The sequence below is a fragment of the Lethenteron reissneri genome, chromosome 58 (assembly GCF_015708825.2).
Source record: "Lethenteron reissneri isolate LAM-NWPU_2019-01 chromosome 58, ASM1570882v1, whole genome shotgun sequence".
NCBI lineage: Eukaryota > Metazoa > Chordata > Hyperoartia > Petromyzontiformes > Petromyzontidae > Lethenteron > Lethenteron reissneri.
Genome location: NC_083836.1, coordinates 9,830,911 through 9,842,954, shown reverse-complemented (window position 1 = coordinate 9,842,954; position 12,044 = coordinate 9,830,911). Strand labels below are relative to the sequence as shown.

At 53.4% G+C, this 12,044-nt stretch overlaps 2 protein-coding genes across 4 annotated transcripts in view; one reads left to right on the top strand and one right to left on the bottom strand.

The window, feature by feature from the left end:
* LOC133357599 (ferritin, higher subunit-like) overlaps positions 1-6,530 on the top strand; it is a 56,276-nt gene extending 49,746 nt beyond the window's left edge. For all 3 annotated transcript variants that reach the window (XM_061575617.1, XM_061575615.1, XM_061575614.1), the window contains one exon: positions 5,583-6,530. In XM_061575617.1, coding sequence (XP_061431601.1) covers positions 5,583-5,735 — 153 coding nt within the window. In that variant the 3' untranslated portion in view covers positions 5,736-6,530. The remainder of the gene's footprint in view (positions 1-5,582) is intronic.
* Positions 6,531-7,743: 1,213 nt separating this feature from the next.
* LOC133357597 (large ribosomal subunit protein mL40-like) lies at positions 7,744-11,885 on the bottom strand. Its single transcript, XM_061575612.1, has 4 exons — positions 11,546-11,885; positions 10,856-10,933; positions 9,096-9,251; positions 7,744-8,421 (listed from the first exon to the last, which is right to left on the bottom strand). The coding sequence occupies exons 1-4, from the start codon at positions 11,614-11,616 to the stop codon at positions 8,109-8,111; spliced, it is 618 nt and encodes a 205-aa protein (XP_061431596.1). The 5' UTR covers positions 11,617-11,885; the 3' UTR covers positions 7,744-8,108.
* Between the last annotated feature and the right edge of the window lie 159 nt (positions 11,886-12,044).

Below are 12,044 nucleotides of genomic sequence, written 5' to 3'. Positions count from 1 at the left end.
CCGTGGCCACTCCACTACGGCGCGTACCTTCTCCGGATCGGTGCGCACGCCTGCCTCGCTGACGCGATGCCCGAGGTACCCCACCTCGCGTTGTGCGATGTAACACTTACGTGGCTTGAGCTTGAGATGAGCCGCTCGCAGTCGCTGGAACACCTCTCGAAGCCTGGACCAATGCTCAGACAAAGATCTACTGAACACTATCACATCGTCCAAGTAAATCAGGCACTGTTCCCACTGCAAGCCCCGCATCACCAACTCCATCAACCGCTGGAACGTCGCGGGCGCGTTAGTGAGTCCGAACGGCAACACGCGAAACTCAAACAGGCCCATCGGGGTGGTGAATGCTGTTTTTGGCCGATCCTCCTCCGTCATCTCCACCTGCCAGTAACCGGACGCCAGATCGAGGGTGGAAAAATACCGCGCTCCTGCGAGACTGTCGAAGGTGTCGTCGATGCGAGGTATGGGGAAGGCATCGCCGAGCGTGACTGCGTTTAGTTTACGGTAATCGACGCAGAACCGGGTTGACCCATCCTTTTTCGTTACTAGTACCACCGGGGCTGACCAGGGGCTCGCCGAGGGCTGAATTATGTTATCGCGAAGCATGTCCCCAACTGCCTCTTTGATTTGGGCGCGTTCGGGTGCGCCCACTCGGTACGCAGGGAGTTTGATGGGTCGGGCTGCACCGGTGTCAATTTGATGCTTAACAAGGTCGGTCCGACCCACGTCTGAGTCGTGTTCGCTGAACACGTCGGCATACTCCCGCAGTAACTCGCGCAGCCGATCGGCCTCTCCCTTAGGTAAGTCCGCCCATGGTACATGTAACGCGTCGAGCAGGGGAACGACCTCGGCTCGGGGAGTCGGGCCGACTCGCCAGGCCAGGTCCTGCTCACCCTCAGGACGACCGGGGTCCTCAGCCCAGAGTGCGAACACCGAGTCGTTAGAGTGGCGTGCGTGCAGGGGGTGTACTGTGGCTATCGGGGTGCGCCGTCGCAGTATCGCGGGGGTATTGTGGGGGTTAAACATCCGCATAAACAATCGGTCCCCATCTGCGTTTACCAACGTGGCGGATCCCACAACCCCATACCGTTTTGCCAACTCCGGGTGAGGAGTTAGCATTACCTCCCCTGATGGTCGGAGCGCGGGGTCGGTGGGGGATGTTGCCACCGGCACCAGCATCTCGGTGAGCGGGCCGATGGTGACTGCCGTCGCCAGGATAGCGACCACAGGTGCAAAGCGGCGGCGCGTTGGTTCTCGTCCCAGGAACGGTATCCGCTCGCCGTTGCTCTCCATGGTGGCGCATCGCTGGCGGGGTTGCACGTTGAGTCCCAACCGTTCTAGGAGGTCGGTGCCTGCGATACACTCGTGACACAACGCACTCGACACGTAGAACTCCTGCGTGCACACCTGGCTGCCTTTGCGGACCTCTAGGGTGGCTTTCCCCAGCAGCCCCATTCCGGCTCCGCTCGCAGTGTGCAGCGCGCGGTCCGGGGCCTGCAGGTGACGCACGTCGACCCCGATCGCGCTGCAGTGCGCTGCGCTCACGAGCGAGGCCACCGCCCCCGTGTCCAGCAGGATTCGGGTACGCACTCCGTTAACCTCCCCTTCCACCAGCGACGTGGCCCCCGTGATCCCCGCCACCAGCTCCCGTAGCCAGTCGCCAGGAGTCACCGTTTCTGTGGGCGTTGTTGCTGGAACCTGTGTGGAGATCACTCGCTCGCCATTATTCTCACAGCTTGTTTGTGTCGGGGCTACGTCGATTTCACCCCCCGGTGGTCCCCTCTCTAGGGGGGCCTTAGTGTTTGACCTTAGCTCTTGTCTAGCTCGGGCGACCTGAGGGCAGTCCCTCCTGAGATGCCCTCGCCGATCGCACACATAACACGCCCGGGGAGGGGTGGCGGCTCCGTAGCGGGCTCTCTGCCCACTCCCTCCTCCCCCAGTGCGCTGCTGCTCATATTCTGCTTCTAGAAGCGCTATCCTTCCAGTTAGCCCTCCTACCGTGGAGTCTAGTTCCCCCATCTCGGATCGGATGGTCTCAACGGAGGATTGCAGCTTGGTCATATTCTCACCTACGTGGGTTACCCTTTCACCTACTTGGGTTATCATATCTCCCATGCCGGCCTGTAACCCGGCTACCCACCCCGGGGTCGTCTCGCTGGGTCTCTGGGGCTCCCTTGCCCGTCCCCTTACTGCGATGGCGGGCTCTTCCTCCTCGTCGGAGAGTAGGCTTGCTACGGCGCACTCTCGTCCCCTCCCTCGAGGCTGCGCGCGCTCACCAGAGAGCTTCTCGCATTTGCGCGCGCGCTCGACAAGTGTGTTAAAGGAGAGGCGTGCACCGTCTATATTTGGCTGCCACCACGGGGTGCGTGCCAAATATCGCTGGACCTTCCCGGCGGCGAGGCTCTCAATTACTTTCGCCTCGTGCTCCGGGTACGCGAGCTGGGTCAACATGCGTACGTCCTCGGCGTAATCTCGCAGATCCTCGCCGGGCTGACGGCGGCGTGCCTCTAAGGCCGACTGCGCCTCCTCCTCGTCATAGGCGCCGAAGCGCCGTTCGAGTTCGCACATTAATTTTTCCCACTGAGTTTGTGCGCTTGCGGGCAAAGCTTCCACAAAGTCGGCTGCCCGTCCATCTAAATGTATCTCTAACTGCTGCAACGCCTCCTCATCCGACCACCCATTAACCTTTTTAGCCCCCCTGATGCTGCGGGCAAACGATTTCCATGATGGAATTCCTTTGCCCGTAAATGTGCATTTGATTTTAACCTGGGTTGGGGGGCCTCTTTCCCTTGGGGGTGCGGGGGATCGTCCCGTTTCTGACACCAATATGTGGGGGCCGCTGGCCCCCGGGGTCCCTCCCGCCTGCATCCCCTATTCCGTTTAGGTTACCCCACCTCCCTATTACCCGCTACGGTTTCACCGGCATTCGAACGCGACGCCCCCACTGTTACAGTCTCGCGCCGCGCTCCCACGCTGCGAGCATACACGCGCACAGCATCATCAATCAAACGCCACACTCCCCCTCTTTACACCGCTACGTACAGCTCTCGTATACTGCGAGCGTGTGCCCGCCTATAGCCCTGTGCGGCACGTTACCAATGCGCATCCGTATCCGACACGTAACGAACGTATGAGCACTCCCACACACACGCCGCTCCGCGCACTCCAACTCCACTCACGTTATGATCGCGCACCTGTATCGCACCCGGGGTGGACGCACGCACACACACGCAGCTCCCCACGCGACACTCTGCACGACAAGATCACGCGAGACCACGCTTCGCTATTAATGATTTATTATATGCTACCTGCGAATTGATGTCAAATCAGTGAGTCGACGAGGCTGGCCTACGCTGATACCTCTATACCTATTCCCGATTTATCTGCTACGATACCCTACTTTACCTCCCCACTCACTGTTTGGTGCCCGCGGAGGTTCGCTGCTCTCTGCGCTAACAGCGTACCTCGATGCGTCGCACGGACGTCCGGGTCGCTGGCTGGAACTCCTGCTGGTCCGCTGGCCTGGAGAGAAGGGGCGATTTCCCCTCTCCGCTCCTCTATTTATCCTCCCTACCTCAAAGGGGATGCTGCGCTGAACAATGGGCTCGTGCACCCCAAGCCCGTGCACGGCGGTTCCCCGGGCGCTGTTGATATGCTAATCAGTGAGCGACGTTGGCGGCGTACATCCTAATTACTCCCTTACCCTTCCTAACAATGGGGCCTGCGCGCTCCAGCGCAATTATCCCAACCCCCCATGACTATGCGCAACAGCCCCTGTGACCCCGCTATTCATGCTGTCCCGTGCCTCCCCTGCTTGCCCCGTCGACCCGTGGGAGTGTGTGTGGGGGGAAAATGCGCCTCAACCGCGGTGGCCGAATGCCCCACGCCGCGACCACACCATATTAAGGCCGGCCGCGGCGCCGCGGTGCCACGTAGCACGGGGGGGTCATCCAATTCCCTGATCGCCGGAAACCGTGAGAATTAATCCCGATAAGGGTCTCTCGGATAAAAACCGGTCGATCAGGTGACCTTCCCTTCCAGCTCTATGGGGGGGGGAAATGCGTGCGGGTGATGGGGGGCAGTGCGGTGGGGGAAGCCGGGCGGCTCCCTGGTTCGGCAGAGCGGCCCCGTCGTTGTGGCACCACACATTAACGACAGACATGCCTGGGTGATTATAGTAGGTACTGTATAAAGGTTTTTGGGTGAGATCTATTCTCAATTATGTTGTCAACCTCGCGCCTAATAATCTCTGCCTCATTTTGTGGAAGGTGTCGTACCGCTGATTCCACCTCAGCAATTATCTCATCTACTGGAATTGTACGTGGGGCAACTGCAAAGTTAAGACCTTTAAAGAGGACCAATAGCATGTCGCTGGTTAAATAAGTGTTAGTTAAGTTAATTAGAGTTTTATTTTAAATTGTTCGTTATTAGTTGGGAATTTATATGAAGGACACTCAATTGATTTTGATAACGTTGAAGTGTTGTATAAAACTAATGAAGTATTACTGGCCGAGACTATTTCGGGAATTCATTGAAATTGAGAGAAATACAAAATTTTTTACCACTCTGACAGCTTTCGGCTTAGTGCGGCCTGGAAGCGTATTATGAAGTAATACACCTTATAACTGCATTCCTTATAGAGGAAACACATGCTAATTCACTGATTACTAATCCATTATATAATTGCAATACTCCCCATCCCTCATATTCTTGGGTCTTTCGGTAAAGTCACGTAGATAGGTTCAAAGAAAATAATAAAAAATAACAGAACTACGTTTCGATCGCAACACAAGCAGTCGTCTTCAGGAAAGGGGGGGTTAGCTTCCAAGGGAAACTGTTTGTAAGGGTTTGAAATGGGCGTAGCCCGAATGTCAGCAGCCAATGATAATGTACGTTTTCGGTGGTTCGTTTTCCACCAATCAAAGGGCTGCCAGGTGAAAATGAGCATGTTAAAGAGAGATTAGCATGTTAATGGCAGATTGCAGAGCCGCGACCAAGGGGTTCGCGCGCGAAGGTGGTAGGATGGGAACATCATAGCCCATTATGACTTAAACTGGTTGATAAGGTCCTTCCAATGATTTCTCAGTTTGTACCCATCTTCTTGGTTGAAATTGTGTCTGTGTCTATATATATGGCTTCATGAACCCCCCCTCCCTTGGCCTCTGATCTCTAAACATGATATTGCTCTTTTTAAGACTGGAAGCAGGTGGATTGTTTCACTATTCCGGTAAATCGCCCGATGATGCTGGATGTAATTACCAGCGAAACGTCGTATTCAAATTGTATATGTTGTGTATTTACTCTCCAACACACCGGTGGGCTGAAGTAGTAACTAATTGGCGCGTTGTTTATGTGACAAACCTTACTGGCTGTGTCGAGTGGTGGAGGGTTACGACACATTTATACTTACGCGATCTAACCCAAAAACCTTTATTATGAAGTCTTCACTTGTTTAACTATCCACTCTCTTCCTCCCTTTCTCCTATCATCCCCTCACCAATTCCTCTCACCTTTTCTCCACCACCACATGTCCTCTCCACCTCCTCTCTCCCCTCCACCTCTTCTCTCCCCTCACAATGTCTCAGCTGTGCGACTTCCTGAAGGACTTCCTGGACGAGCAGGTGGAGTCTATCAAGAAGTTGGGTGACCACGTCACCAATCTGAAGCGCCTGGGCGTTCCTCAGTCTGGCTTGGGCGAGTACCTCTTTGGGAGACTCACTCTGGGAGACTGCAGCTAGGTGCTCTCCCACTCTCACACCCCCCCCCCCACTAAACCATTCATTCATAAACACACTCGCTCACTCACCCTCGCATACGACACTCATTCATTCTAGATTTGAAGCTTTCGTGACTGCAAGGATTCATACTCTTAGGTTTTTTCGGTAAAGTCACGTTGGTAAAAAAATAAAAATAAATGAAAATAACTAAATTAAATCACGTTTCGGAAGCAACACAAGCCTTCATCATCAGGTGTAACTGCTCCAGTAAAAATTCCACGCTACAGTAATTTTACTGGAGCAGTTACACCTGATGACGGAGGCTTGTGTTGCTTCCGAAACGTCGTGATTTAATTTAGTTATTTTAATTTATTATTTTTTACCTACGTTACTTTACCGAAAAAACCTAAGAGTATGACACTCATTCATTTACCTACACACTCCGCCCACCCACTCGTACACACACACACAAGCGCTCGCCCACCTGCTCACTCACACCGAGCCGTGTCTCTCTCAATCTGTAGTTGCTTCATGAGGACAGCCGGTGTGTGATGGTGATAAGTCCTCCTATTACTGCTGACACTTGCAAACGATAATAGCCTATACTGCTTTGAAGATATGGTACCCTTGGTTGATAGAATTGGTGATGGTTGAGTTAATGGTGGTTGAAGTGGTTGTGAGCATGGTTGAGGATGTGTGGTGCTTGTTGACAGTCAAGTTGTGGTTGATCTCATGGTGGTAGTGGAGATGGTTGAGGTGGTTTCTTGGCCTCTTCTCTAATCCTCTGGCTTCACCGATATTACAAATCGGACCTCCTAGTGAGAAAATAAAGATTCTACAAGCATCAGTCCTGTTTGTGGTGTGATTATTTTATTGATCCAAGGGATTTTGATTGTCGTGCAGTCACTCCTATTGTCGCCAGCCACCACTGCCTACTGCTTTGCATGCACACTCCCCGCCCCAATGCCAAACCCCATGTCTAGAGGAAAGGGGTGGTGCCTAAACAGGAAAAGGCGCAGAATTAAAGGACTGGAACCTGCTCAGGAAGAGACGGGGTCTCAGGAGCAGGGACCTAAAGTGGAAGGCGGTGGGGCCTGCCAAGGTAATACATTGCTGTTGATTTAAGGCAATGAAGGCAGATAATCAAGTGTGGGCAGTCCTACATTTGGTACTGCAAATGTAGCCACAGGCCAACTGTTGCGGACAAGTTTAAAGTTGCTCGGAGGCCAGGGATAATGCTGAGATCCTGGGTTCAAGCCATAGGTCTGGACATCTTTAATTGTTTTCATAATAGCCGTGTCAGAGACACTGAGCTGGAACTTGAGATTGTGGGTTTTAGCTGTGTTATTCAAATGGTTCTGTAAAAACCGATAGGCTCGCAGAGACCCATAGACTCGACTTGAGGGCAATAACCTTTTAATCAATGTGACTTTTCTTTCATATGACTGATGTAGATGCAGAGCAACTACAATTTCACATTCAGATAGTCAAGCCAGATAACCGCGTTAGGAGCAGCAGACTGCATCGCTGTGGTGCCTTATTTGTGAATCGGGCATTGCGCCGTTATATGTTGTATCGCCTGTTCTGGATGACCACGGTTGCACACTGGGATCATTTTCTATTTGTGCATCAGGTATCCGCATCTGCCATGTTACACCGCGCCTATTACCTCCTTGATAGTTCAAATCAAATCGTGTCACCCATGTTGTGGTCATTTCACAATTTTCAAACTATTGGAAAGAAAACTATTTAAATAAAATACATTTTATCAGGCGGATCTGGGACTCTTTAGTCTACACCTGTGACCGTGTTGAATATGTAATTTGTGACAGTCTGTCTCCACGGAACGTGCTGTGAAAGGGCCATTTATCAAAACGTCACTGGTTGTATATTTCCTTTGATGGCAGTGTTGTTGACGAACGTGTTGAGTATTTTATATTGCTCGATGTATCATTACGCCAATAGTAGTGAATTAAATATGCATGTCTACAAATATTAACTTCAAAAATAAGACGCACGAGTCTCCGAATACATACACAACAATATATTTAAAACAAGAGAATTGCACCAGCACACGGTAATGAGTTTTAATTAACACATCTGATGAGGCTGGTTGTAATTACCAGCAAAACGTACTCGAATTGTAAATGTTGTGGCTTTACTTTCCAACACACCGGTGTGCTGAACTAGTAACAAATTGGCAGGTTTTGTTTACGTGACAAACCTTACTAATTGGCTGTCGGGTAGTGGCGGGTTTAATGACAGTTATATCTACGCCATTCAACCCAAAAAAACCTCTAATGGTAATGTGTGCCGCTCACAGTGTGGGGGGGGGGAGGGGGGGTGGCATCACCCGCCAGCCTCCAGGTACGCGACTGTGCTGGTGGCGGGGGTTCACATCTGCACGTAACGCGGCGTGGTGTCCACGTATTTCCCGTCGGGCGCCATGTACGCGGGGATGGCGGGGGTGTACGTGGGCCCATCTCGGTGCAGGGGGAAGAGCGCAGGGTCACGCGCCACCGCTGCTTCGTAGAGCCGCGGCGACTCGAGCTGCAGCTCGAGCAGCGCGCGCCGCTGACTCTCGCGCACGCGCGCTATCTGTGCCATCTCGGCGCGGTGCTGCGCCGCTTTGTAGCGCGACCACGCCTTCCCCAGCAGCGCCCGGCGCTCCGTCTCCTCGGGACTCAGGCTCGGATTCTCTCGCCGCCTGCAGCGCGCACACCGATTCGCCTTTAGCGCTCACCACACACCGCTGACCATTCGCGCTGTCACCACACACCACTCTCCGTTAGCACTCGCCACATATCGCCTACCATTCGCACTCACCACACAGCTCACCATTAGCACTCACTACCGCTCGCCACACACCACTCTCCGTTAGCACTCACCACATACCGCTCACCATGAGCACTCACCACCACTTACCACACTGATTACCATTAGCATTCACCACCACTCACCAAACTACTCACCATTATAACTCACCATTGGCATTCAAATCAATATTATTATATTCTTGCATATGGAAGCAATGTTCTTCACGAGCCAGATGCCAGTGTTGAGATCTGCTGCTGGCCACCACGAGAGGGCTACGGCAGAGTGAGTTTGCGTCATTTTGCTCTTTTTTTCATGTTGAAGTGCAGACTATAGTGGTTTAATACATGGACCATAGTTTGGGTTGCATGTTCCCAATCGTGCAATCATGCCACATCAGTACTCCCCACACTTAATCAGCACTCACCACTTGAAACATTGTACTCAAACCGCACCTATTCAAAGCAAAAACATTCACTGGAAACGGATTCCATGTGAGGCCGTCGGACATCCTTCACGCGTCGTTGACACTCCGTACACACTCTACAGTTTTCACACGGGAAGCACCTCGTCTCGTCCAGGTACTTGCTCGGGGTTACAAAGTCCATCACAGGGATCAGCTCGGCTGGGACCTTCTCCATGCGCTTCAGCTTCTTTTTGAGTCGCTCCTTGACCAGCTGCTCTCGTCTCGGGTCAGCTTTCTTCTTCTTCTTTGGTTCTGCCCTGCACAGACGCAAACATGGACGCACAGACATACACGTGGACAGCAACAACAACCGCCATTCACACTGAGTGGGGGTGACCTCACGGTGCTTGTGCCAGGCTATGTGCATTTTAAGGCCTGGTGACGTGTCGAACACCCGCTGGCAGGAGGTCACGGGACAGACTCGGATGCCATGGGTTGACTGGCAGATGCACCACCTGTGCCCCCTGCTGCGCCAACTTGCTGTGTTTTAGGTTCCCGGCCCATGAAGGGTGGAGTGGCCAGCACCATGACCGCGACTTTACACATCGCACCAGGTACACATTTTATGGCTGAATATACTGAATTTAAGTAAATTCTCAAACAGCAATATTTTACCATCGAGCAGTGAATTTATTACAGATGATGTCAAGTGACCATGGGATGTGAAATTTCCACCACTCACGTCCAACATTGATGATAAACACCGCCCAATTGTTCGTTTGAGCAGGCAGACGCTTTGCCTCGCCCTTACCGTGAAGTTTCATAGCAGCGATCATCTCCCTGTATCCAGCAAATAACTGCAACAACGCCCCTTCATTCCCCTGGCATGACAGCCTCCCTGTGCATTGTCATTCATTCTCAGAGGTTATTTGACCACATGCCTCGCAACACCATCAGTGAGAGTTTCTAGTCAGTGTATATAACCTACCATACACAGAGCTACCCAATGTCTTTAAACATCTGCACAATCTGTATTTACAACCCAAACGCAGTGCTGCCATCTCCTGGCCATCCCGCACCGCCGTATCTACAACAGGCGGTGTTAGGGGAAGTCTCTTTTCCAAACACTAAACCAGGCTGAAACCCTGCTTAACTTCTGAGATTAGGGCGAAAGGTAAAATGTTGTTCAACAATTTTTTTTATCATCACGATGCGGCGAGGGGCCCTTAACTGGCAACAGACTTTGCCCTCACGTGGCAGACGGCACAGCGAGTGCCACGGCATCAGGAACAGCTGGCAAACGAGGTGACTGGGCGGCTCAGAGGTTCTGCGCTCAGCTGATACCAGTGAGGTCGTGGGTTCATATCAAGCCAACTGTCTGTGAATAAAACTAGGTTGTCAAGTTGAGTGAAGTTGACGATCTCAGTCTGGTACCAATGACTGCACAAAAAGCATCCAATTAAATTTGGTTCTGCACTTAAATTGACAAAATTCCAAAACTCTGAGAAGTAAAAATATCAGTTCGACCATCATGCAATGAACGTAACTCTGCAGCAGGGTGGGTGGGCGAGTGGTGCCGCTTTGTGGTGTGGATCACAGATGTCACTTGAAGGGACCTCAAGAGGTAGCTCTATGAAATCCGCTTGTGTGGGCTGGTTCTCAAACACAAAGGGCTGTGTTCTGTGCTCCGAGTGATCGGAATGGATTCGTTGCCCCATGACATCACAACATGAACAGTCTGGAAGAAAACTGGGTAGGGGGCAAATGTGTACGTAGCCGGCAATGCGTTCAGCACTGTGAAGAGTCAAAGTCGCCCCACCTTGAGCTTTCGAGTTAGTTCCTCCTCTGGGTGTGTGTATATGCATGTGGTGATTGTGGTCATGATGTTAGTTTGCTCTAGACGAGCTGTTCAGTGACTCACCGCATCGGCAGGGCCGCGCTGACCAACGCCAGGAGGCCGGGCCGCTGCTCTGCTGTGTGCAGCGTGGCACAGCCAGGCCTGGCGGGACAGAGTTCACACGCACGCACACGGGTAATGCTGTCAAACAGCCATTACAGTATTTGCCCCCGCCATAGGAATGTGGAATTATATCGTATTAGCTCAGGGCTGCCAATTAACGTGAGCACCGCCCCATGCTCCAACAATTCTCCCGCTCTATTTTCTGTGGCCCAATAACTGCATTATTATGAACCTGTCAGGTGACTTCACTGCATCACCGATAATCATGTACTGATGTGTGGATGAGAATAATCAACGCCCAGACTCGGTGCCTTGAATAACAACACGACTCGCATCTCTATCGCCAACAGCGGCCACGTTAAGACAACACGCGCATTGGCAGCAGAACTGTGTAACGCCCAGCTCCGTGTGATCATAAATAACTTTAATAGTAGCTGTAACAAGGGTGCTGCACAGGACAGGCCTGATCCTGGCCCAGTTCTGAGCCCAGCGATGACCCGAACCCGGCTGTTCTAAATCCAGGGCTGTCGGAACCCCCGGGTCTGATCCTAGATACGGTACGTTCTGAACCCCGCTGTGCCCCTGGCCAGAGGGCCGTGCGGGCCGTGCGGGCCGCCTGCTGCTGTCCCGCCCGTCCGCGCCGCGTCTCACGCGCGGTGGAGCTGGAGGAGGCGCGAGGCTCCGCGCAGCAGCCGCGACGCGCAGCTCCACGCCACCGCCATGTCCGCCGGGGTCACGGCGTGGCTGCTCGGGGTCACGTGGGGCTGCTCGGGGTCACGGCGTGGCTCCTCGGGGTCACGGCGTGGCTGCTCGGGGTCACGTGGGGCTCCTCGGGGTCACGTGGGACTGCTCGGGGTCACGGCGTGGCTCCTCGGGGTCACGTGGGGCTGCTCGGGGTCACGTGGGGCTCCTCGGGGTCACGGCGTGGCTGCTCGGGGTCACGTGGGGCTGGCTGCTCGAGGTCAAACTGTGCGCGAGCCGCGACTACGAGTGCGCGCGTCCCGATGACGTCACTCACGCCGGAGGCAGGCCAGTGACGTCACGCGTCAGCGAGTCACGTGACTACGAGTGCGCGCGTATTGATGACGTCACTCACGCGGAGGCAGGCCAGCGACGGCGTCGCCAAGGGGCGGCAGTGACGTCACGCATC

What these genes read in the sequence shown, in the direction of transcription:
- LOC133357597 (XM_061575612.1), bottom strand. Translation starts at nt 11,616, where the DNA reads ATGGCGGTGGCGTGGAGCTGCGCGTCGCGGCTGCTGCGCGGAGCCTCG. An exon ending in AGCGCGGCCCTGCCGATGCG is followed by an intron (nt 9,252 to 10,855) that starts GTGAGTCACTGA and finishes GCGTCTGTGCAG; the next exon opens with GGCAGAACCAAAGAAGAAGA. An exon ending in AAGTACCTGGACGAGACGAG is followed by an intron (nt 8,422 to 9,095) that starts GTGCTTCCCGTG and finishes TGCGCGCTGCAG; the next exon opens with GCGGCGAGAGAATCCGAGCC.